This window comes from Populus trichocarpa, chromosome 15 (assembly GCF_000002775.5).
Source record: "Populus trichocarpa isolate Nisqually-1 chromosome 15, P.trichocarpa_v4.1, whole genome shotgun sequence".
NCBI classification, from domain to species: domain Eukaryota; kingdom Viridiplantae; phylum Streptophyta; class Magnoliopsida; order Malpighiales; family Salicaceae; genus Populus; species Populus trichocarpa.
The window spans coordinates 5,613,942-5,640,978 of record NC_037299.2 but is presented as its reverse complement, the minus strand read 5'-3'; the positions used below and the strand labels follow the sequence as shown (position 1 = coordinate 5,640,978).

Below are 27,037 nucleotides of genomic sequence, written 5' to 3'. Positions count from 1 at the left end.
GAAGGCCCCAAATATTTTTGGAATTTTCTATTATCGAAAAGGGGATCGTTTGGTCAAATATCAAATTAGAATGGACTTAAAAATTACGGCCAAGGCATAAGGGTGTGTTTTGCCAAGCACACCCTTAGCAAACACAATTTGGGTCGGTTAGGCCTAAAGCCCAAACCCGACCCACTCTCTTTTTTTTTCTTTTTGGGTTGGATCTAGCCCAGCCATGTGTGAAAGGTTCACGCATGCATGCAATAGTAACCAGTTAATTATTTTAGCAAGGAAGGAAGGAAACTTACCTAGGCATGCGGTTGCTGGAGGCGAAGTCGAGGGAGACTGGGCTAAAAAAAAAGGGTTGAGGGGGGCGGCGGCTAGTATAGGGTTCGCCGCCCCCTTCATTTTTTTTATGTTTCTCTCTTTTAGGGTTTCTGGTAATGGCCTCCTCTGGGGTCTCTTCTTTTAGGGTTTTTCTCTATCTTTTTCTTTTTTCATACCTTGAGATCTGTATTTATAGTGCCAGAGTCTCTTCGCGTGTGAGAAACCAAGTTTCAATCAAACTCATTCTCTTTTTTGAATTTTGAATTTGATTAAGAATCAAATTTGAAAGCGGATAACTATCATTATCTTGAAGATAGGGATTATCTTGAAGATAGGGATAGAATGACAAAAGCACATTGTAGACCTTAATTTTCACACAAGTTCACAAATCACACTTTTCATCGAAATAAATCTCTGATCTTTTAATTTTACATTTTAAACCCTGTAAAAATTAAATTAAAAGCCAATGGGCCAAAAATTGGGTTACAACAGTGTGCACAAACGAAACAAAGCGTCAGTTGGGGAAGCAGTTTTTGTGATGATTTCCGAGTCAAAAAGGCTTGTACGCGCTGATGAATCCAAGCGTCCATTGTGGAGGCAGTCTTGTGATGATTTCTGAATCATCAACTACTCAGTTTTTGTTGACGATTTCGGAATCAACAGGGGATGTGTGCATTGACGAATCGAGGCGTCAGCTGGGGAAGTAGTTTCGTTGATGATTTCTGAGTAGGGAGCGACTCAATTTTCAGTGACGACTTCCGAGTCACCTGGGACTGCGTGCTCTGATGAATCCACGCTTCAGCTGTGGAAGCAATTTCGTTGATGTTTTTGAGTTGGCAGCTACTCAGCTATCTGTGATGATTTCTGAGTCAACAGGAATTGTATGCGCTGAGGAATCCAACCTTCAGTTGTGGAGCCAGTAACATTGATGAATTCTGAGTCGAAAAAGACTCTGTTTTCGTTGACGATTTCAGAGTCAACTAGGGTTGTGTGCGCCGACGAATCCACATGTTATATGTGGAAGCAGTTTCATTGATGATTTCTGAGTCTGCAGCGACTAAGTTTTCTGTGATGATTTCCAAGTTAACTGCGACTATGTGCCCTGACAAATCTACGCGTCAGCTGTGGAAGTACTTTCGTTGATGATTTTTGAGTCGTTAGCTACTCAACTTTTGGTGATGATTTCTAAGTCCACAGGGACTGTATGCGCTGACGAATCCAGTCTTCAGTTATGGAGGCAGTCTGGTTGATGATTTGTGAGTCGACAGCTACTTGATTTTCAGTGATGATTTCAGAGTCAAGTAGGTATGTGTGCGCCGATGAATCCACACGTTAGATGTAGACGCAGTTTTATTGACGATTTCTGATTCAGCAACGACTCCGTTTTCGGTGATGATTTTGCGAGTCAACATGGGATGTGAGCGCTGACGAATCCAGGCGTCAGCTATGCAGGCAGTCTCGTTGATTATTTCTGAGTCGTCAGCTACTCAGTTTTCGATGACAATTTCAGAGTCAACATGGACTGTGTGCGCAGACAAATCCAGGCGTCAACTAGGGAAGCAGTTTCGGTGATGATTTCTAAGTCGGTGGCGACTCAGTTTTCGATGAAGATTTCAGAGTCAACTAGTGTTGTGTGGGCCGACGAATCCACGAGTTATCTGTGGAAGCAGTTTCATTGGCAATTTCTGAGTTGGCAACGACTAAGTTTTTGGTGATGATTTCCAAGTAAACTGGGACTGTGCGTGCTTACGAATTCAGGCTTCAGCTGTGGAGGAAGTCTCGTTGTTTATTTCCGAGTTGGCAACGATTCAGTTTTCAGTGACGATTTCCCAGTCAACTGGAACTGTGTGCGATGCCCAATCCAGGCATCAGGTGTGGAAGCCGTTTCGGTGACGATTTTAGAGTCGTAAGCTACTCAGTTTTTGGTGATGATTTCCAAGTCAATTGGGACTGTGTCCGCTGACAAATCCAGGCGTCATCTGGGAAGCAGTGTCGTTGATGGTTTCTGAGTCGGCAGCTACTCAGTTTTCGCTTGAGATTTCCGAGTCAACAAGGACTTTGTGCGTCTGACGAATCCACCCGTTAGTTGTGGAAACACTGTCCTTGATAGTCAACTAGGACTTTGTGCGCTGACGAATCCACCCGTCAACTGTGGAAGCAGTGTCGTTAATGGTTTCTGAGTCGGCAGCTACTCAGCTTTCGGTGATGATTTTCGAGTCAACAGGGACTGTGTGCGCGAACGAATCCAGGATTCAGCTGGTGAGGCAGTCTCGTTGATGCTTTCTAAGTCACCAGCAACTCATTTTTTGCTTACAATTTTGGAGTCAACAGGGACTTTGTGCGCTGATGAATCCACGCGTTAGCTGTGGAAGCAGTGTCGTTGATGGTTGTATGAGTCGGCAGCTACTCAGCTTTCGGTGACGATTTTCGAGTCAATCGAGACTATGTGCGCGAACGAATTCAGGCTTCAATTGTGAAGGCAGTCTCGTTGATGCTTTTTGAGTCGGCAGCGACTTAGTTTTCGGCTGTGATTTCAGAGTCAACTAGGGTTGTGAGCAACAATGAATCCACGTGTTAGTTGTGGACGCAGTTTCATTAATGATTTCTGAGTCGACAGCGCCTCCGTTTTCGGTGACGATTTTGCGAGTCAACATGGGATGTGTGCACTGACGAATCCAGGCATCAGCTGTGGAAGCAGTGTCGTTGATGATTACTTAGTCGTCAGCTACTTAGTTTTCGATGATGATTTCAGAGTCAAGAGGGATTGTGTGTGCAGACGAATGCAGGCGTCAGCTGGGAAGCAATTTTGGTAAAGATTTCTGAGTCGGCGGCAACTCAGTTTTCGATGATAATTCCAGGGTCAACTAGGGCTGTATGGGCCAACAAATCCACGCGTTATCTGTGAAAGCAGTTTCATTGACGATTTCTGAGTCAGCAGCGACTAAGGTTTCGGTGACGATTTCCAAGTCAACTGGTACTGTGTGCATTGACGAATCCACGCGTCAGCTGTGGAAGCAGTGTCATTGATGGTTTTTTAGTCAGCATCAACTCAGCTTTCGGTGATGATTGTCTAGTCAACAGGGACTGTGTGTGCGTACGAATTCAGGCTACAGCTATGGAGGCAGTCTCGTTGATGCTTTCTGAGTCGACAGCAACTCAGTTTTCATTGACAATTTTAGAGTCAATTAGGGTTGTGTGCGCCGACGAATCCACCTGTTAGCTGTGGACGCAGTTTCATTGATGATTTCTGAGTTGGCAGCAACTCTGTTTTCGATGACTATTTTGCGAGTCAACAGGGGATGGGTGCGCTGACGAATCCAGGCGTCAGCTGTGCAGGCAGTCTTGTTGAGGATTTCAGAGTCGTCTGTTACTCAATTTTCCATGACGATTTCAGAGTCAACAGCGACTGTGTGCGCTGACGAATCTAGTCTTCAGCTATGGAGGCAGTCTCGTTGATGATTTGTGAGGCGGCAGCGACTCGGTTTTCAGTGACGATTTTAGAGTCAACTAGGGTTATGAGCAATGACGAATCCACGCATTAGATGGGGACGCAGTTTCATTGATGATTTCTGAGTCGGCAGCAACTCTGTTTTCGATGACGATTTTCGAGTCAATAGGGACTGTGTGCGCTGACGAATCCAGTTTTCAGCTTTAGAGGCAGTCTCGTTGATGATTTGTGAGGTGGTAACTACTCGATTTTCAATGATGATTTCAGAGTCAACAGGGGATGTGTGCGCTGACGAATCCAGGCGTCAGCTGTGCAGGCAGTCTTCTAAAACCGAGCAAGGAGAAGGCTGCTTCAGAAGAGTTAAAAAAAGAAAGAGGGGAAATGGGGATGCACTGGATGCAAAGTTTATCTAAACTTGAAGCATTAAGGTTTGCTTCATTGACTATTAAGGAAGTGCTGAATATTATCAAGATAAATTTGTGTACGTTCAAACACAATTGGTAGCTATAATTGAGAAATACGATGAGCTGAATAAGAAATATATGATGATGAAAAGCCAACTAGCGAAGCAAGAAAGGTACTAAAAGGGAAGAGGGTCGAGGTTGTTGAAGTGGATCTAGTGACTAAGAAAAATGAAGTCAAGGTGCTTAGAGTGAAGCTTAGCAAACAACGAGAGAAGGTAAAACACTTGAGTGAGAATTTAACAACACTAGAAAAGCATAAAACTAGATTGATGCTAACAACAATACTTCGAACAAAAACAACGTGCTACTTATATAGAAAACAATGACCAAGATGGATAAGCAAATAGACAAATTTGTTTAACATGCCCGGATTGATAAGGCCAACGCTCAGGATATAGGAGGGGACATCTTTTGCTATAGACAAAACCTGGCTAAAACTAATGCTTTTCTTAGAAAGATTGAGAACCATGAATTTTCTATCTTACCTTTGGCTAGAGATGTGGTTGAAGAGAAAGACCGGTGTACCTTTTCTTTTTCTTGTATTTCCTTTCCAAAACAATGTAATGAACTTTTCATTATTAATGAAAATGGCTTTGACCAACCTTGTGTAAAATTTGTCTTTTAGTAAGTGTGATTTAAGTTTTATCGAAGTAATGGCTTGAGAAGAATTACTCCTAACATAAATGTTACAAAAAAACTCATTTTTGGACCCCATGTTTGCTGGAAGATTAACAAAAGCAGATGACAGAAATATTTTTTCGAAACCCTGTTTGAGCTGTTTTCTGCTCTCTTTATCCTTCCCCTTTGCTGCCAAAATCGTCAGGTTTTCTTAGATTGATCAGAAGTCTTCATAATGTCAAATTCATTCCTTTTTCATCTGGTCTTTAAGGTTGAATAAATCCCTCAGAATTTGCATTAAAAAAAATGGTTATGCTGTTGTCGTAATTTTTTGTTCCAACTTAGGCTCTGATTCTGACTCGGTTTCGTACGATATCTGACCATCCTAGGTATATTTTGTCACTCATGATATGTTGAAAAATTGACGTACACCTTTATTAGGTCCTAGGGATCATTGTTCTTAGGACAGATTCTCAGTCAGATTTGGATACTCAGCATTGTCAGATCAAGAATATTTTTGACCAACTAGATTACTGTCAGATTCTGTTCTCTAAAATGATTTTATCTCACTTCGACTCCTTCATCAAAATTGTAGTCCTAGATGCGTAGATAAATTTAGGCTTTTGAATCGCTTGATTTCGATATCAGAAGCTCAAGATATTCCCGTTTGAATATCTAACGTGAAGGCAGAGATTTCTACCGTGCGAAGGATCTTGACCCAAGTTTTGCACTAAAAACTCTATTTCTGTCACAAATTTTGTTGATTTGTTCTTAGATCATACTCTCAGTCATATCAGGATTCTCGGCATTGTCAGTTTCTAAATTAGACTCGGAGATCCTTTTTTGACCAACCAGATTCCTGCCAGATTCTGTTATCCAAAACAATTTTATCTCACTTCGAATCCTTCATCAAAGTTTTAGTCTGGGACACGTAGATGAATTTGAGCTTTTGAATTGCTTGATTTCGATATCAAAAGCTCAAGATATTCTCGTTTGAATATCTAGTGTTGAAAGCAGGGATTCCTGGCCGCGAGAAGAGGTTTTGCCCAAGTTCGCGGGACTGATTCGAAGGATTTTTTTGGACCAAGGACTGAATCGAAAGGTGTTAAAATGAGGGATTGAATTGAAGAAGGATATTGAAAGCTGGAGAGGGGAGTTGGATCATCATAAACGACAGGATTTTTACCACACCGAATAAGGAAAATAAGACTTTACAGCTGCACCCTCCATCTGATTTCTTTCCTTTTTTCTCTGTTGTTTTCCTTTCTCATCACGCCTGATTTTTGGAGCTGAAGACCACGTTTTTGTTGCCTCATTTCAAAGGGAGCAGCTGGCCCTATGGAAGGAAAGAAAAGAGCCACACCATCCTCTAAAACTGGAAAGAAATCAGACGTAAAGCACCAACACAAAATCAGAATATTGCAGTTTTCTTTTTGCGTTTTTTTTACTAAAATTAGTAGGGATTTGCGTCCTAGGATTAATGCATTGAATCCTTCCTAAATAGAGACATATTTAGACTATATATAAGCCCTTCTAATGACCTAACGGGGGCAGCAAAGAGAGCAAGAAAAGAGCATAAAAAAGAAAGAAAACCAAGGCGAAAAAAGGAGAAGAAAAACAAGAAAAGAAGCAGGGACTGCTTTCCGGGTTGCTCCCTTTTCTGCAAAATAAAATCTGCAGAATAGGGGAGAAGAAAGTGCAGATAACCAATAGAGAGAGAGGGACGAAGATTGCAGAAGTTAAAACTCAGGAGACGAATAGAGAATAGGGGAGAAAGAGTTGGAACAGACGACAACACTGATAGTCTTGCCAGCTGCCTTCAACAGCGTTGCAGCTCCTTCGTCTGCCTCCAGAAAGTGCAGATAACTAGTAGAGAGAGAGGGACGAAGATTGCAGAAGTTAAAACTCAGGAGACGAACAGAGAATAGGGGAGAAAGAGCTGGAACAGACGACAACACTGATAGTCTCGCCAGCAGCCTTCAACAGCGTTGCAGCTCCTTCGTCTGCCTCCAGGTATGTTCTCTTCACCTTTTGGCATGCATTTTCCTTTGTGTTTGTACTGTTCAAGTGAAATATAATTCACTTGAATAGTAGCCGGGTCTTCTTTAAATTTTTTTTCCCTCCAGAATAATGTCTTGGCGTGTGAATGCATCATCCCTGTACAAGCATGGTTTATCATTTATAGCAGTGGAGTTTGTTTGTTATAAAAAAGTGTGCACTGGTTTATCATTTATGCTTAAGCACTAGAGTGTTTGTAGTAAAGAAAAAATGTTTTTTGTGTGTTGCATACGGCAAATACCCTAACATCTTTTTTGAATTTCCTCTAAAAAAACAAATATTTGAAGTTTTGAAAATGTATTTTCGCATGGATTTCTTAAACACAAAAATTATTTTCTTGCATTTCTGGATTTTACAACATGTTTGTAAAACTCCAAAGGGTATTGGCCAATATTCCAAAAAATATAAAAATCTTATTTTGGGGGGAATTCATCTATTATTCACCGTTAATGTTTGGATAAAGAAATCCTTAAAGGACGAATATCCAAAATATTATTGGGAATAATTTGTTATTATTCACTGTTAATATTTGGATAAAGAAACCCGGAGTGGTAAATATCCAAAATAATTTTCTAGGAATAATAAATCCGCACACATCCTTGAAAGAAGCCTTGATTATAATCGAGGACATTTCAATTTTTTACTCCACGGTTTACGAGCCGTGAGAGTATAAAACACTAAGACAAAAAAATAGGTTTTTTAAAGCACCCTAGATTTCTAAATTTTTGTCCCTCCTCCTTGCGATTTACGAGTCGCAAACTCTTGAAATACCAAGGGAAAAATGAGCTTGTAAAGCACATGGAATCTCCTTGGATTTCTATCTTAATAAATTTAGTTGGAATCAAACCGAGAAAAACTGATGAGATTAGAAAACACCAACACCATAACAATTATAAGACAAACCAAACACCAAGCAGCTTACCTTAGGTAGGGCGTACTAGGGGTGCTAACACCTTCCCTTTACGCAACCAGTCCCTTGCCTTAGAATCTCTGAAAGACCAGTTAAGTTTCCTAGTGACCATAATACTAGGTGGCGACTCCCTTATTCACAATAAAACTAAAGACCCCGAAATCAATCGAGGATCGTCGCGAGGGTGCGACAGGATGGCGACTCCACTGGGGACTTAGGACTAGGCTTGGTAATTTGTTTGTTTATGCTATGTGTTATTGGTTTTTGTTTTCTTATATGAATGATACTTTGTTTAAAAGCTTTAGCATGCATCTTTACATTCTGTCATACATGATATAGTCATGCATCACTTTATTATTATTATCTTTTTGAGGGCACACACATCTAACTTTAAGTTAAGTGGGGAACTAGCAGCTTGCCTTATGACTTGAGTCAAGGTTTAAGTTTGTGTGAACCCTAACTCTTTGTTGAGTGTTTAGACTGATAGTGATTGGTACATGTGTCATCCCACTATCTGCTGAACCCCCATATTGCCTTTACGAGGGCGATCACTGGGACAGCAAGAGACCCTTTTTTTAGAGACCAGGTAGTAAACCTACCCTGTGTCTCACATAAAGGAACTAGAACCTATCCTTAGGGTGTATGATCCATAATATCTTTTGCATCAAAACAAGTCTAACCCCAAGGCATTTTGAATTGCAGGACTTGTGAACGAAATGGCCACCATTGCTAAATTTTCCATCATAGAATATGGGAAAAATTATGAACTGTCACAATTGACTGAAGGAAACTGCCTTAGAAGCGATGCTAAGAAACTGTCACCAATCAAGAACCTGAATTGCATTATGAATGAGGTGAACAAGTTAACAACTCACTTTCAGAATGTGGATAAGGATGCATTTTTTAGTAAATACGGACGTTTGATGGAAATTGCAAGGGTAGAAGTTTTAAGCCCAGCAGTACGAGCCATAGTTCATTTTTGGGATCCAGACTATCGGTGTTTTTCTTTTGGAAGCATAGACCTATGTCCCACTATGGAGGAATATAGGATGTTGACTGAGTTTCCAAACAATCTGTATCGGATTTATTTGCCTTTGAGATCTGACAAGATCATCCCCGAACTGTCAAAACTGTTCAAAATCTCCAACTTGGAAAAGTTTTTGGAAAAGAATGCTACCGGTCTGAAATGGAGGATGCTAGAAATTGAACTGGAAAAGAAGTCAGGATTAGAAAAAGAGAGATTGATTGCCTTGGGCATATTTGGCCTCGTGTTGTTCCCAAGTCAGACGGGTTTAGTGAGTTTGGAGGTCATTGCTGCTTATGTAGAGTATGAGAATACACAAATCAATCCAGTGGCTGCTATTTTAGTTGAAACCATCTTGACGCTTAATCATTGTAGGAGGACCGGAAAAGGAGCAATGAGATGTTGCACGCAATTGTTGTATATCTGGATGGTTAGCCATATTGAAACAAAAAAGGCCTGTCTTCAATAATTTTTTATGGTTCACCCAAATACCCCTGAAGTTAGTAGAAGAAGAAGAATGGGGAGATCTAGACAACCAAGGTTGGGTTGACAAATTAGAAGGTTTGCCTAATAGTGATTTCAAGTGGAGAGCCCCATGGGTAACGACAGTGAAAATCCTAATGAGTTGTGGACAGAGACGTTGGGTGCCATTGATGGGGATTACAGGCTATGTGAGTTATGCTCCTGCCCTGGTCGTAAGGCAACTTAGGGGCATGCAGTTTGTTCCAAAGACTATGGGAATTGCTCAATTCTTTGGTTTGTTCAAAGATCCCATTGCACAAGAAGTTTTGGAGATCATCAAACAAGATTGGAAGCATCTGGTTTTGGTTGAGATATAAGGTTTAAAGGATCCAAGTGCAAGTGAAGCATATGCAAGATGGAGAGACTTGGCAGCTTCAGCCATGCCTTGTGTAGGAGTCAAATCTCCCCAAACTGTAGAAGAACCTATTAAGAGGAAAAGGGTTAATAATGAAGAGGAGTTGAGAAGACAAATGGAAAAACTTCGGATAGAGTTGAGCAAAAGCAGAAAAGACAAGGCAACGTTGGAAGAAATGATGCTAAAAGAAGATAAAAGGAGAGCATTTCTAGATGAGCAAATACAATCTAGAGATGCGCGAATAACAAAGCTTGAGTTAAAGCTGGGTGAGGAGAAGATTGCTAGGGAAAGAAGTGCGAAGGAGCTAAGAGGGATGAGTTTGGATTGGATGCAAAGTTGCTCTGAACTTGAAGTAATGGAGATTGACTTTAATGATTGCTAAGGAAGTGCAGAATATTTCCAAGAAAAATTTGCACAAGTCCAGTTCGAACTGATGGATAGGATTGGGAAGTATGAGGATTTGAACAAGAAATATATGGAGTTGGAAAGCTGTTCGATGGGGATTGCAAAAGAAGAAAGTAAAAGGAAAGGTTTGGAAGCTGTTGAAACAGAATTAGCGGTTAAGAAGAATGAGATAAAAGTTATGAGGATAAAACTTGACAAGGAATGTGAAAAGGTGAAGTATTTGGACGAGAAGCTAGCAGCAATAGAAAAACACAAGAATCAAATTGACGCCAACAACATTGCTTTGAACAGAACCAATATGTTGCTCATAGAAAAGATGACCAAGACAGATGAGCAAATGGACGAAGCTGTTGCACATGCTCGAATTATTAGAATCAATGCGCGGAATGTGGGAGGGGACATCATTCGCTATCGCCGAAGCCTAGCTGAAACCGATGTCTTTCTAGGGAAGATTGAGAACCGCGGCTTTGCCTTTTTACCTTAGGCTAGAGATTTTGTGGAGGAAAGGGATTAATATGTTGTATTTCCTTTTTATTTATAAATGTAATAAACTTATCAAGCATTAATGAAAAGGGCGTTGACCCATCTTCTTATGCAAAATCTATCTCTTGGTGAATATGATTCAAGCAAACGACTTGAAAGGCAGTACTCCTAGCAAAGCAATGTGACAAGAGAACCTATGTTTATAAGGTGGTGTCTATTATTCGTTCACAAGAAGGCTGCATCCATACCCAATATACAAATACGTTCTTATCACAATCATGCATTATATCATACATTTTCTTATACATCTATGCACGCATCTGCACACCTAGAAACATAGGTCCCCCTTCTAGAATCCACAACATTTGACTAAGGAAAATGATGAAAAATGAAGAAAGGTCACACTTAGTACCAAAAAGAGCTTGAAGGAATTTGAAATGATGTTGCGCACCTAATCGGTTTGCTCGAGCAAATATTTTGAGACAACTTTTTCCCTTTAATGGGATGATGCATTTTCAAAAGTTCATCTTGATGTTTTTACACATCACTTTCCGTTTTCAAAATGGATCTTCCAAAACAAACACCTGCACTTTACACTAAGAATGAATGGCCAAACTTTAAAGAGTACATAGTAGCTGTAGAAGAGGAAGAATGGGATAAAAATAGGACAACATGAACAAGCTTGGAGACCCGCTAGAGAGGAACTTGAAACCATAGATGTGGGCAATGAAAAAAAATAATAAGAGAAAAATTAAAGATAGGGACTATGATCACTCCTAAAGAAATAGAAGAGTTGGTTACTTCGAGATTATGTAGATGTTTTTACTTGGTATTATGAGGATATGTCGATTTAGATACGGATATTGTAGTACGAAGGGTACTGCTGGTAGAAGGATGCAAATCAGTTAAGCAAAAGTTAAGGAGAATCCATCTGGATGTCTTAATCAAAGTAAAGACAGAAATTGAAAAGCAATGGAACACCAGTTCTCTAGAAGTAGCCAAAAACCCACAATAGGTGTCCAACATAGTGGTATTAACCAAAAAGGAAGATAAAATCAGAGTTTATCTACCACACATAGATATGTTAGTTGACAATGTAGCACGTAGCTCCACATATTCCTTTATAGATGGATTTTCGGGCTACAATCAGATAAAAATAGTGTAAGAGGATAAGAAGAAGACAACATTTGTAACACCATGGGGAACCTTTTATTACAAGGTCACGTCGTTTAGGTTAAAGAATGTTGGGGCCACCTACCAAAGGGCTATGGTAACTCTATTTCACAATATGATGCATAAAGAGATTGAAGTATACGTGGATGACATGATTGCTAAATCTAGAGAGGGAGAGAATCATGTCCAAATATTGAAGGACTTGTTTGAAAGACCAAGGAAGTACAAGTTGAGGCTTAACCATGCAAGGTGTTCATTCGGGGTGAAATCAGGGAAGTTGTTGGGATTTAAGATGAGTGACAAAGGGATAGAAGTGGACCCTGGTTAAGTAAAGGTTATTCAATCTATGCCAACTCCCAAGACTGAGAAGGATGTAAGAAGGTTCTTGGGAAGGTTGAATTACATTCCTCGATTTATATCCCAATTAACCATGACTTGTGACCTAATCTTCGATTGTTAAGGAAGAAGAATCTCAGAATTTGGAATATGAGTGTGAAGAAGATTTTGAGAAAATTAAGCAGTACCTACTTATAAAGATGTGTTTTCAGATGAGGAAGGGAAATTAGATTGGTGGACTATGTACTTTGATGGTGCCGTAAACATATGTGGTAACAGAGTTGATGCAATGATAATCTCTTCTAATGAAAAGTAGCATTTGATTTTAGTTAAGTTGCAGTTTGGGTGCAATAACAACATAGGAGTATGAAGCTTGCATTCTCGTTTTAGTGGTGGCATTGAAGCTGAATACTAGAAAGATAGATATGTATGGAGACTCGATTTTGATTATTTGCTAAGTGAAAGGAAAATGGCAAACCAAGGACAAGAAGTTGAGACGTTACCAAGAATACATGTCTAAATTGGCTAGAGAATTTGAGGAAATAAAGTTCACCCATCTAGGAAGGGAAGGAAACCATTTTACTAACGCTTTGGCTCCTATGGCTAGAATAGACTTTAGGCACAAGGTACAGTCGGTACACATTGATATCAGAAATAACCCAGCTCATTGTTGCTTAGTTGAAAGAGAAATAGATGGAAACCTTTGGTTTTATGATATCGAGAATTTCATCCAAAACCAGACATATCCCATGGGGGCATCCAAAATTGACAAGAAGACTTTGAGGAGGTTGGCAATGGATTTCTATCTTGATGGAGAAACTTTGTATAAGAAATCATTTGACGAAACTTTATTGAGATGTTTGGATGACGTGGAGGCAAAAAGTGGTGAAAAACATTTATGGAAAGAGATTTGATCTGTCGATATGGTCCACTAGAAAAGATTAATAATACCCAGAACTTCAATAGCAAGATGATACTAAAACTCTGTGCTAAATGAAAAATCAAGCATTCCAATTCCTCGCCATATAGGCCAAAGATGAATGGTGCGGTAAAAGCTGCTAACAAGAATGTTAAGAAGATTATTCAGAAGATGGTAGTCACCTATAAGGATTAGCATAAGATGTTGCCATTTGCTCTTAATTCATATAGTACTGCAGTCCGAACTTCAACAGGAGCCACCCCGTACACTTTGGGATATGGAACGGAGGACGTGATGTCTTTAGAAGTGGAAATCCCCTCATTAAGAGTTTTGGTAGACTCTAAGTTAGAAGAGGTGGAATGTGTAAAGGTTAGATATGAACAGCTAAATCTGATCAGTGAAAAGAGGATAGCCGCAATCTGTCATCATCAACTCTATCGAAGAAGGATGGCCAAATCATACGACAAGAAGATTCGACCTTGAGGATTCCACGAAGGAGATCTTGTACTAAAGAAAATGTTGCCTTTTACCAGGAGAAGATCACAGTAAATGGGCGCCAAACAATGAGGGCCCTTTGGTGGTAAAGAAAACGTTCTCGGGAGAAGCTTTATTGTTATCGAGAATGGATGGAGAAGATCTAGTTAAACCTATGAATGCTGACTCTATAAAGAAATACTATGCTTCCCAGTCAATAAAATAAAGTTCGGCCATGAATTCTCTTTGTAAAGAACCTTTTTTTTTCATAAAACGTATGATCTCATAGCATTTGAAATCTTTTACTTAAAAGAACTGTTTTTTTACGCATGACTAAGGAGATGACTCCATCAATTGGAGAGAACCAAATCAAATCTAAACTTAACATAATTTTTGCACACCACACTGGGGGCAAGAAGTGCACAAAGTGCACATAAGGGTCCATAGTGAACCAAAGCCCAAAGGGGTATCATCATAAAAACTTCTAAAAAAGTATCTTTTATAAGAATTGCTAATTGCATTGAAAGTTTCAGTTTTCATGAACAAAACCAAATCTTTTGAGTTTTCCTTTTAAAATAATAATAAAAGACAATACTCAATGGAGCAAGAAAATTCCCCATAAGGAACCAGAGATTTCTTCACCAAGAGGATAGGAAGTATAATGCATGGAGCATATTCCGTTTCAAGAGGACGAGTCGGACAAACAAATGGAAATAGGAGCTTAATAAGTCTACAACAGAAAGGGGGACCTATGTTTCCAAAATAGGTAACAAAAAACATGCATGCCATATTGTCATAACACTAACCTAGCAGAAGAAGGTGTGACAAAGGCCAAAATAGTTCCAAGTTTTTGGGAAAACCGCTAAGGTACAAAATCTCAGGTCAACGGAACTAAGGAAAAGGATAGGAATTGTGAACCAGCACTGCTTCATTTCCTCGAGGTAAGATGTTTTCTTTTGAAGTTTGAGATGGGCAGGTCACCCGATACTGAGACCATTTCTTAGAAAAGCATGGAGTTTTTCTAAGAAGTTTAGGATGGGCCGGTCAACCGATATTGAGATCGTTTCTTAGAAAAGCGTGGAGTTTTTTAAGAATTTTAAGATGGGCCGGTCACCTGAAACCGTTTCTTAGAAAAGCGTGGAGTTTTCTAAGAATTTTAAGATGGGTAGGTCACCCGATATTGAGACCATTCCTTAGAAAAGCATGGAGTTTTCTAAGAATCTTAAGATGGGCAGGTCACCCGATATTGAGACCATTCCTTAGAAAAGCGTGGAGTTTTCTAAGAATTTTAAGATGGGCCGGTCACCCGATATTGAGACCGTTTCTTAGAAAAGCGTAGAGTTTTCTAAGAATCTTAAGATGGGCCGGTCACCTGATATTGAGACCGTTCCATAGAAAAGCGTGGAGTTTTCTAAAGAATTTTAAGATGGGTAGGTCACCTGATATTGAGACCGTTCCTTAGAAAAGCGTGGAGTTTTCTAAAGAATTTTAAAAACATCATTATTCATTGGGTGACGGTTTCTTATTACAATAGTGATAGTGCATTGAGACAAGTTTAAATTGTGTCACATTCATATCAAACCTAATTTCTTGGCTTTCTAGGAGTTGTATCATCTACATTGTGGGTTGTTTGACTGCGTGATCAAGAGGTCTGCATCAACACCTCTAGCTTGTTTTACATGTTTAATGATGTTTTTGAACTTATTTTAGTGTTCTAATGTTTTTTAGTTTTGATTTTGACTAATGCATAAAAATATTGTTTTTTTCTTGTTTAATCTTGCTTTAAGGTGGTTGTTTATGTTGTTGGATGTTTATAAGATGTTTAAATGATTGTTTTTGATGAAATGGAATATGTTTTGAATCTGTTGAATGTGGTAGTAGGTTTTTTTTGTTTGATAAATGCATGTTCTTGGCTCCTAGGTTTTGGTTTAGTCCTATAGAGTGTTAAAATGTCAATTTTTAACCTCAAATTTTTTAATATACTTGTTGTTTTAATTTGGCAGTTTTGAAAAGTGAAACCTCGTGCATGATTTTGATGTTGTTTGTTAGTTATTTTGATTCAAATATGCTAGGTATTGGTATATGGTTAGTTAGGACCGAAAGTAATGGGTTTAGAGGTCAAAAATGCATTTTTTAGGGATGGGCAATAATTGTGCATTTTCTGGGTTTTATGGGTTTTTGTTTTTCGAGTTCTTGGAAGGAACTTTGTCTTACATGCATCTTTTAGGCCTTGATTTTACCATAATCCTTGCTCTTGCAAATTCATATGACCTTGTGCATTGATAACCTGCATTTTATTTGAATAAAAAACAATAGTTTGGTCATTATAATCGTAAGTTTCCTTTTTTCAAATTGAAGCCTATTTTGATAAAATTATGATTATGGGTTGATAATCAATGTTTTTTTATGATTGATTCTTGTTCCTTGAATGATTTACAATATGTCTATGCCTTTGATTTTGTTGTATCTGGTCGGACTTGAGAGTCATGTGGCTAGGTTTACTTTTAATGTTCTTCGTGTTCTTGATTTTTCTACATTTGATCTGTTTTGGTAAAAAAAAAACTTATGTTTATCTTTTTTTTTTCTTTTGCAAGTTTGATCTGCTTTATGTTTTGGTTTTTCATTTTGGCTTGTTTTTCAGGTTAAACTAGTGTTTTTTGTTCGGTTTATAATAAAACCAAAGATTTCAGATCAACCTGATTGGGTCAAGTTCGGGTCATTTGTGTAAAGCCTTGTTTGGTTTTCAACGATAAAGGAATTTTTTGCTTAAGGGCGTGTTTGGCAAACATGCCCTTGGGCTTATTTTGACAGTTTTATTTAAAAAAATGTTTTTTATTCAAACAAAACCTTAAAAATAATAAAAATATATATATTTTAAAAAATAAATAAATAAAAGGTTTCCTTGCATATAGCCAAAAATCCTAAAACAATTTTGGAGCATGTCTTAAAATTAGGAAAAACAAATCAATAAATATTTTTGCATGTTTAAAAATATAAAAAGTATTGCATGGATTTTACAACAAGTTTGTAAAGTTCCAAAGGATTGTGGCCTGTATTTCAAAAAATATAAAAAATTCATTTTTAGTAAAATCTATTACTCACTTTTAATATAAAGATTAAAACCTATATGAGGTTAATATCCAACATATTATATGGAGTAATATAACTCATTCACTTCTGATATAAAGATTAAAAAAAAACCTACAAGGGGTTTTTTATCTGAAATATTACTAAAGAAGATGCGAAGGTACCCAAAGTTCAAGTTTGTTTGAAAAAAAACTCAACGATAAATGATGATATTTCAACCTATGTCTCATGGTACAAATCATAGACATTTGAAATACCAAAAGGAAAAGTGAAATTTCAATAGTCACCAAATTTTTTTGGATTTCTAACTTCAGTTCCTTCGCAGCACAGAAGTTGTGAATGAGCTTACTTTCTTCTAATATCTTTTCAAATCGGGATCTTTTAGACCAAGTTCTTAATCTAGAACACCAGGGTTTGTTTATCGTAGCAAACTTGTCATAGTAGGTTGATAAAATTTAGAAACACCATCATACCATAGCAACCACAAACAAAGAAAAATGATTCAGTTTACTTCAGGTAAGGCGTATTATGAGTGCTAATACATTTTCTTTACGCAACCAGTCCCTTTGCCTAGAATCTCTAAAGACTAGTTAGGATTCCTAATAACCATAATACTCTCTTTACGCAACCAGTCCCTTTGCCTAGAATCTCTAAAGACTTGTTAGGATTCCTAGTAACCATAATACAAGATGGCACCTCCTTATCCAACCAAAGACCTCTTAACCCACCCAGGAAGGGTCGTCGAAACGCCGCACTCTCGCAAAGGGTACGACACTCGTTTTGACCAAAAAAATTGAAAAAAAAAGGTCAATAGATTTTTTTTCCACTTGTTTTATCTCAGGTTGACTAGGTCGCAGTTCAACCCAGGTTTTTAACTAAGGTCAAATTAATCTTTTCTCTATTTTTTCTTAAACCCAAACTCTTTCAGGTATAGATCAGCCGAGTTCTGTCTATTGTCTACCAAATATAAAATAAAACAAATTTCATGTTCAGTCCGAAGCACACCAAATACAAGACAAGATTGTTATTTGTTCAGTCATGTTCTGTTTTGTTCTGTTCTATTTAATCCAATCAATATTGTCCAGCATACCAAACATTTAATAACAAAACCTCATTTTCACTACTCTTGATCATAGATATGCATGTTCAATTCTACATGGGATTAAATTTTATGTACGGGGAGGGCAGCACCATTCAACTAATAAAAGTTAAAACCTCCTTCACTCAATATTTTTCACATGAGGACAAGGACCCAGTATGGTTGTGTGCTCTTACACCAGCTACAAAGGCAGGTTGAACTAATTTCCTCAATCTTTCTCTCCCCTCTTCTGGTTAATTGTGATACTTTCCATATATTCCTGAAGTGGTAATGACTTCAATGCCTTTTTGAAATTTGAGAAATTAAAGCAAGCCTTGGGGAACCATGAAGATAATTTTGAAGTTCACCGCACCACTAATTTCCTCATTCATGTCTACTTTCCGACACATGGATGGCCTGAGATGGCTCACCATACCGATAGTGAACAACACTGGCCATCCGATTTAACACACTATTTTGGGTAACATAAAGTTCTCAGGAGTAGTTGGGCATCAAAAGAAAATGATCATTACCAACTATGATGCATCCATGGTCAACCACCTAACCATGCACTTTTTTAAACCACAGACACCCACTATAAACACAAGTGTGTTTGTGATAGTCTATGCACTTGCAGATATCCAAAACTCAAATGTTATCCAAGGGGCTCAATTTGTTTTTGGTGGGGAGTTTACTAACTTACTATTACCCTTTTGGTTAGCATTTTGTCGTGCACATTTGAACTTCCAAGGAGTGGATTTTCTATTATGAACTTGCTGACAGTGAATCCAGTAGAACACAAATGACTGGAATGGCAATTAAACTACTAATCATATTAATAGCAATACTAATAATTTCCCTTCGTAAGTTATGGAAATATTTCCCCTTTAAACTAGAAAATGAATTTGGGGGTCCGTCCTCTCCCCTCCCTGGTTCTACAAGCTAATCGAAGTTTTCATCTTTATTCATTCATTCCTTCATTTTCTTTTCTTTTTCCCTTTTCATGGCACCCATGGCCATCAAAGTTACTCTCACAATTTGCTAGTTGTTGGTGAATGCGAAATGATCGCTTCAAGCACTTGGAAATGTCTTTCACAGTTTCAGCTTTCACCAAGAGAGCCAATATACAATGTAATGCAGTTTTACATGAACTGCTGAAACGAACACGAAAGTCCCACCACTTGACACAGAGGTCCTCTCCATCATGCAAGGATCAGCTCTTGCAGTTGTTTTCAGTACTAATGTCTAGAGCTTCTTTAGTGTTCAATCAAAACAAAAATCTACAGAAAAAACCATATCCAGGTAAACTTTAGCCAACTTGAACATCATATGTTTTACAACAATTTTATGGTGCCTAAGCTGATGGGGAATGCAAAAGCAGTGTTTGCTCAACCTTCTTCCCAGTCTATATCATCTTCGTCATCCTCTCCAGAAGCAGGAGCTTCAGCATTCAAGTCATTAACCTTAAAACCTTCACTTGTGTTGCCTGCAGTATTGTAGACAACAAGTAATGAACTGGGAGGAGAAGAGTTCAAACGGAAGAAGAAAAACTTCAACAACCTATGAAGTTAAAAGTTTTCTGCACTCCCAAGCCGCCAAATTTGGTATGGCTCAGTCTCTGCAATTTTAGTTTTAGTCCAGGTGATGTATAAAACACAAGAGAACCCTGAATTAATTTGATTAATCAATATTCAAAATGTGACTTGAATGTCTGGGTAGGGCGATATTAAGGGTGCCAAACCAAATAGAAATAGGAAGAGGAAAACATACTAAACAGTCTTTAATGTTATCAGGAAACTAATTAAACCTAAATATATTCCTAAAATAACTGCCTCCAAAATCTTTCACTGGCTGTCCCACCTCACCCGTTACAACATTTACAAAGCCAAGCCAGAATGGTTTCATTATAAATGAAACCAGGTTATACCCTAAATATGGAAGTACATATCTTCTTCGAAGGATAAAAAAATGGGAAGCTCCTAATCTATCTCCATATGTGCCAAATGCATCTTAAACATATGCATGCATCATGTGTTTTAATGCCAACTAAACAGGGAATCATATTTCCTCCCGTAGCTCAATAGCATAAGGTTGGAATAGGTTATGTGAATTTGCAGTAATCTGTCCCTATAGCCTGGAGTTGATACAATATACATTGGTCTTTGGAGATGAAAGGTCAGATGCTTTGGAGATGCAGGGCTTCCACAATAATATGATTGGTATTGCTTTCACAGCTTTTTAAAGTGTGTTTAGGATCAAGTTTTGAGCCAAAAGGCAGGTCTGGAATCCCAAAATGGATATTTGATTATCTTTTTAACCATGTTTTGAAATCCCAAAAACTCAAAACATATGGTTTTGGAGAAGCAACAATCTGCTGCTTTTTTTAAAACCATGGTTTTGAAAACTCAAATCCCAACATGCACACTTAATGTGCGGCGTTTTTAGTGAGCATGCAAAACAATTGGAGTTCACTTTTATATAAGTTGAGATTTTTTTTCTTTTTCCTCAAGGAGGATGTCTTAACTTCCATTTGTACTCATTCTTTTTAGTCTCGGAATACTATTGTTCATCTATTAACTAAAGAAAAACAAATAACAATTTTCACCAATGTAAAGCACAACAAATGCAGGGGCAGGATGCCACTTCCTAGCATGCATAGGATGCATTGACACGCCTCCTAGTCCCTAGTAGGATTGGAGAGGATCCCATTCCATTGATAAATAAGACATACCTCCAATTGGAGCCTCTTCCCATTCAACATCATCATCTGGCTCATCATCCTCCTCGCGTTTGGATTTCATGCCCACTTGACGATCAGAAGATGATTTGGAAAAACCATTGGAGATGGATGTCTGTAACAATTCCTGTTGTTTCTCAGCAGATTCTTCTGCTTCTCGTTGTTTCTGAAGCAGAGCAGCATAATAAGCTTTAACATACTCATCCTGTCATTTGAAAAGAAGAAGCCAAGTCAAAAGATAATAAAGTGAGGTTAAAAGAGGAAGCAAAACCATGTATAACAAATCAGAACATGCAAATATAATATCATGCAGGAGACCTTTATCTTGTCATCATTCTCAATAGAAATCTTTTTGTCATCTGGGGGCTCTGCTGCTGCTGAACTGTCATCCATCTTAGACCCCTGCTTGACCTCTCCACGTTGCTCTTTCGTAAGGTTCATTCCCTGCTTGATCATCCATGGTGGTAAAACTTTCAGACCGGTACTTGCAGTTTCAGATTTGAGATCCTCCTTGCCTTCAACACCAGAAAACGAAACTTCAACCTGTCAAAGTTTAGCAATTTATAGCTTGTGAATAATTTAATCCAATATCGAAGCAAATGCTGATGTTAGAAACTTTTACATGGCCAGTGTTCGTAACAAAGACCCAACAAATTTCAATGATTAGCCATAGCATGGTAAATAGAAAATTTTCTATGTAACCAGAAGACTGAAAAAAGAAAAAAAAAACTCCTACAAAAAAGGTAAGGTTAAAAAGAACTGAATCACCTAACAGGGAAAAAAAAAGACCCTGTCAAAAAGGGAGTTCAAAGAATGTCCATTACATCTGACACAGCCATTGGTTACAGCTTTGAGGGGTTTTTTTTTTTTTTTTACGACTTACCCTCCCTTTTGTAGAGCTGTCCTTTTCCTTTATCACACACAGAGACAAGCACACATGATATATAGAACATTGGTTCCATGATCCTTTTACTGACCATTTGAAATGGATCATTAATGTCAATACAACCAATTATTTATGAAAGAGAAACATGTAATAGATCTCTCTACAGTTAGCGAGGGAGACAGTTTGCCCTTGCCCTCAATGTTTCCTAGTATCATCAGCATTGATTTCCCACTGTAAAAAGAGAGTATGAAATGCTCTGAAAGAGTTATTTAGACCTAAATATATCTATTTGGTGGAATTAATTAATCAGTCAACTCAAAATATCACTTTAACCAGCCACATTGATGGGACAGCAGTTTATAACACATTCAGCATCCCTGTACTAAGAAGGCATCATTCAAATAGAGCATCATCACTGATGCTATCAACTTTGTCAACAACAAGCCCATGATATAACTGAACAAAATGGGCACTATTGACAAAAATGGTTCCATTTTATCTCGCCAAATTTATAAAGTAAACCAGCCTGTCTGCAGTATGCCTTTCTCAAACCTGGTCATGTCTCAATTGGCATCTCTTTGATGCATTAAATTCAACTCGGTGCTGCATGTCAAATGTGCTAGTCAAAATAACACCTGTAACTGATGTTTTCATGACCGATCATAGCCAAGTATGGATGAACTTCACCGAAACAAAGCACTAACAACTTTTCAATTGGGAAAGTTACCATTTAGATATTATACATGCCATTTCAACTATCACATTTGATATCAAACTTCTAGATTGCCTTAAATAATCACATCACAAGCCAGATAGTTCAAAGGAGTGATTTCATCATATCCATACCACTTTCAAAAGCTTCAACTCGTTTCCCATATGTATGAAGGTTTAAGTGGTGGCAAAGTGAAGGGAGTTTGTACATTACACGCCTCTCATGGATTATATCAACACAATACCATACATTATTGTACATGGCACATATCTTTTTTGCTCAAACACCACCTAAACTCATTAAATAAAGATCAACAAACCCAAAAATACTACTAAAAATTCACACTGAATTATTGTCGTGAACACCCAAAACAATAGGTCAAAACACCTAATCTGGTTTGTTAGGTAACATCCAGGTGAGGATGATAAGCCAAAACACTTTATCAAATAAATTTAGCATGCAAGATTACGTTAGTTGCCTTAAGAACTTTCAGTAAAGTCTACAAGTTGGAGCAAATGATTCTTCCATTCTCACACTAGAGCCAAAGCTTGAACTAACCTACCGTTGATGGACTGAAGGTTTGACAAGTGAAGTTATGACTCGCTAGAAGAGAAAAAACACTGATCCCTTTCTTGAAAGAGAGACTGAGAGAAACAGTAAGGTCTGCGTGGTTGGCAAGGTACCATCCACATTCAAGAGATCAGTGAATGATAGACAGAGTGCTTGAGAGAGTTATGATTTTGATCAACTCTTTGAAATATGACCCTAATTTATAGCCTTAAAACTTGTCATGCTACCACCACCAAGGCTTGAACTAACCTAGCTTAGATCATATGGAGTTTTCACATGTAAAGCTATGGCTTAACAGATGAGGGAAGCACCCAACTCCTTCATGGCCTAGAAGGCAGTGAATTGGTTTGATTCAAAATGCTTATTACCTAACACCCCATTCACCTTCTAGCCTAAATTTCATCTATTTGGTGCATTAAATTAAAATTGATGGCTTACTAAAAGGCACAATGTTAAATCCAAAGTGCAGCAATACCTTAGCTTATGCTAAACCATTTTTGTCCATTAACTTCATGCAAAAAGCTAACCCTAGAAAATTAGGGATGGCAATAATTTACGATCTCTGAAAGGTGTAGTGCTGCTTGGGTACACCAGAGGCGTTAAAGCTCCCTGGTAGAAGTATCATCTCTATGAAAATAACTTCTACATAAATTTTAGTGTAGGAAACCATATAAAAAGTCCTTATAGTTTATAAAAAACACTGCATGAGTAACAGCAGATATTTTCTGCACTCAAACTTCAAGCAGAAAGAGCGATTGTAGGATGGACCGAGAAAAGTGTTACCTTTGTCTCTCCCAGAAATGGCATTGGTGTTCCACCATACCCTTGAGAAGATCTGGAGGGATCATTGTAACTAGAATCACCATTTGCAGCACGGCCAGCAGCACTTGCATGAATTTGCCATTCTTGAAGACTCCCAAATTCAGGGACAGGTAAATCTTTCACCCTGCTAAGTTGAGCCATTAATGGCTTAAGTTGTACCTAGCCATTTCAATTTGTCCAGTCATTGAGAAAATAAACCTATAAATTATACAGAAGCAGTAAAGAGAGCAAGAGTTCACATATCACATGACATTAAGAGTTGGAATGATGTAGCATCCAACAAAACATTCTTGAAATATGCAAATCAACGATTTCAGAAGCTGTGCACAATTCCAGATTTAGAATCTACCTGCATTTTCTTATGTGCATATGAGAACAGAATAGTCAACTAGTTTTTCTCACAACAATGACACCACATCCTGTCATAAGCATGATTAAGAATGTAGTAGAAGTCCATCCTTGTATTTTGTTTTTTTTTATTGCATGCAATAAGCACATCAAACATGTTATCAAGATGCAACCCAGTTAATCAACCAAGATGAGGTACTGTGAATGTACCGAACATTAAACACCAATTTTGCTTATCTAAATGTAACACAAAAGGAATATACAAGAGAAAACTACCTTGAGAAAAGAAAACCAAAAGGAAAAGGGGATGGTAAGTCTGAAAAAGAAGAGTTAGGTTTCAAAAATGCCCAGATTTTATGATTCGAAAACATTCATAATGCCTAGGAAAAACATCAAAAGTCAAATCCTCATTGTTATGACATTGTGAAATTCTTTTAGTTATGAGTAAAATAAAGGATTTGGATCTCCATATGCTCTCTGTTCATGGAGAAATCCAGGAGTAAAAAAGAAAACCAAAAACCAAAAAAGAGTAATAAAGGAACAAAGATATGGCCACTTGCTCAGCTTCACAGCATAGAACCTGCATCACTAATACAGAAACAAAGATATGGCATAGCTAATAAAATAACTCCAACCATACCAAAGAGTAATAAAGGATATATTTTTGTTATTCAATGACAAACCTTCTGCCAAGAACCTCTTCTATAACTCTATAACAAGCTTTCATTAATAATAAGTAGCATTTAAAAAGGAAAAGATTGCTAGCATCCTGAACAAACAAGATAATAGAAATGAATAGCTACCTCCATTTTCTGAAGCATGTCTTTTAATTTTTCACGCCTCCGCCTCCTAGCATTGTCATCTCCATCTCCACCTTCTTGGGCAGCTAACTTGTCACTCTCAGCTACAAGCTCCCCATCACAATTCTCACAGTGGAAGTACTCGTCAACTAGAGACATCAAGCGCAGAGCATCCAAAGCATTGTATCTGGTTATATGACATCAAACAAAAAACAAATACCCTCATATGTACAGATAGAGACAAATCCTCTCTCAAAATAAAACAGACAGAAATGAGAACAAAAAAAAAACACCAATAAATACCTTCTTCCACAGTTGGGGCATGTGTACTCTTGAACAGTGTTCTTGTCTTCCAACTCGTCCTTCAGCTTTTTCCTCATGCGGTGCAGTCTGTACCTAACAACATCATATATCTGGAATCCAAAATTTGTAAAGAAGTCAGCTCAACATTTGGTAAAATAATACAGTGAAAAAGCTGATCAAATGAAGGTTCCTATATTGAGTGTGCATGCACGCACAGAAAGAGAGAGAGGGAGAGAACCTGTGCATAATCTAGACAGCAATAAGAGTGAGTGTGCATCTTGATCTTGTCATCTCCCTCCTTGGTTCTATGCCCATCAGTAGTGTTAGCTACTGCAGCATTATGCATCTTCGCAGCCTTAGCCGTCTGTGACAAACCAAAAGACTAACAATAACGCAGGAGGAAAGATATCCTTAATGAATCAAATGATGGCATCTAAGATTGTGAATAAGAAGCACAAATTTCCACCAAGATTGTTCATTGTTAATAAATGGCAAAAAAACTTGGACTGTGAGGACAGGGCTAGATTATTGGAAGAGGAAACTAGGAAGTTCAACAATTGGAAACTCAAAACACAAAAAAAGCCTCTCATGCGAGAGATAACAAATGTATCCCTAGGCCCTAAAAATCCTCTCTTCTCTTCTTTTTCCTTAGCTCAAGCACTGTACATGAGGATAATGACCACAAAAGGAAAATAAGGCTGAAATCTAAAACAATTAAATAAGAAAAAACAAGAAAAGAGCAAAGTTGTACTTCCTTATTAGCAAATATTACTTCAATAAACATGGTTCGGGAATGGATTCTGTGGCGAGAAAAAAGAAAGAGAAATAAAATGCTTCAGTGGCACATCAAAATACAAACTTTAATTCCAGATTTCCAACAATTAATGACTTTTTTTATCCTGCAGTCTATCAACCAGACTAAATTGATGCAAACAAAGTAAAACATCAACCTCTTTCCTATGATCCCGGGTCACGAGTTTTTCTTCCTCGAAAAACCGCAGAGTCCGACGAAGTTGCTTCGAGTGTAATTTCAACTCCTTGGCCAAATCTTCTTCCCTTACCCATTGTCGTCTGTGATCCAATATATATCACAATCACAACTAACCATATTAAAATACACTAAAACCTTAAGTCAATCCCCAAACTATTATCTACACACATGACCTTATAAATCACATATTAATTAATTACAAAAAAAAAGTTCACAAAAATTTAAGGAAAAAAAAAGTTACTTCTACTTCTAAAAGTTAAACTGATTAGTAAAATGAAAACAAGTACGCTCAAAATCAATTACAAGAGAAAGCGAGAGAAGCTGCACCTAGTGAGAGCGTCAAGCACTACTACAGCGATGCCCCTATTATCACTCCGTCCCGTTTTGGGTTGATTGTCTCCTTTTGTTGTTATATCATCATAAAATGCTCGAGCCGCAAGCTTCACAAGCCTGTTTTGTTTTGTTTTTTTGACAAACAAAATTGAAATTGGAAAGGAAAACAGTTAGTAATTAAGTCGAGTTATGTACTAATTAAATTTTATACGGTTAGTAATTAAGTCTAGTTATGTACTGATTAAGTTTTATTGAATCAACGAGTTGGTTACCTATTGAAAGGCTCGATACTCATGTTGACGAATTTTAGGGTTTCATAAGTTCAATGATTTGATTTTCAAGTGCTACTGGTTTTGGAAGTGAAGTTGCTTGTAGACGAAGAGAGAGAGGCAGTAGTGGTGGCAGTTTGAGAGGAATAGTAGAGATTGATCGTAGAAATGGGATGAAGGGAGGGGGGAAGGACTGATTTCTTTATTTGTCCTGTTTTTACTCTTTTTTCACTTCTGTATGTGCTTCGTTTATTTTTATAAATGCAGTCGTACCTCGGGGGCTTTCTTCGAATTTATTAACTAGTTTTGACCCGAACTCTGCCATGGTTTTGAAAAAAAAAAAGTTTAAATGTCGTTTGTTTATTAAAAAGTATTTTTGTTTTTGAAAAATAAATTCTAAAAAAGTGAATTATTTTCTGATGTCTGATAATGTAATAGAAAATAAATTGGAAAACACTTTCCAGTATTTGGTTATATCATAGAAAATGAGCTGGAAAATAACTTATTAATGTTTTATTTTTTTCAAGTTTATTAAAATAATGAGAAACAAATCTTATAAATTAAAAAGTTGAATGAGAATAAAATTAAAAAAATATATAATTTCAT

The 27,037-nt window shown here is 37.7% G+C and overlaps 1 protein-coding gene across 3 annotated transcripts; it reads right to left on the bottom strand.

The window, feature by feature from the left end:
* Positions 1–18,726: 18,726 nt before the first annotated feature.
* LOC18105526 (uncharacterized) lies at positions 18,727–26,681 on the bottom strand. 3 transcript variants are annotated; one of them, XM_006374087.3, is made up of 10 exons: positions 26,435–26,681; positions 26,157–26,279; positions 25,789–25,909; positions 25,077–25,202; positions 24,839–24,948; positions 24,539–24,722; positions 23,349–23,546; positions 20,716–20,940; positions 20,392–20,602; positions 18,727–19,146 (listed from the first exon to the last, which is right to left on the bottom strand). In XM_006374087.3, exons 1-10 carry the CDS (start codon positions 26,455–26,457, stop codon positions 19,049–19,051), a joined length of 1,419 nt encoding a protein of 472 aa, XP_006374149.1. In that variant the 5' UTR covers positions 26,458–26,681; the 3' UTR covers positions 18,727–19,048. The 3 variants fall into 3 exon arrangements, with proteins under 3 accessions (XP_006374149.1, XP_024441713.1, XP_024441714.1); XM_024585945.2 differs by lacking the exons at positions 26,157–26,279; positions 26,435–26,681 and adding an exon at positions 25,590–25,638; XM_024585946.2 differs by lacking the exons at positions 25,789–25,909; positions 26,435–26,681 and having other exon boundaries at positions 26,157–26,285.
* Positions 26,682–27,037: the final 356 nt, after the last annotated feature.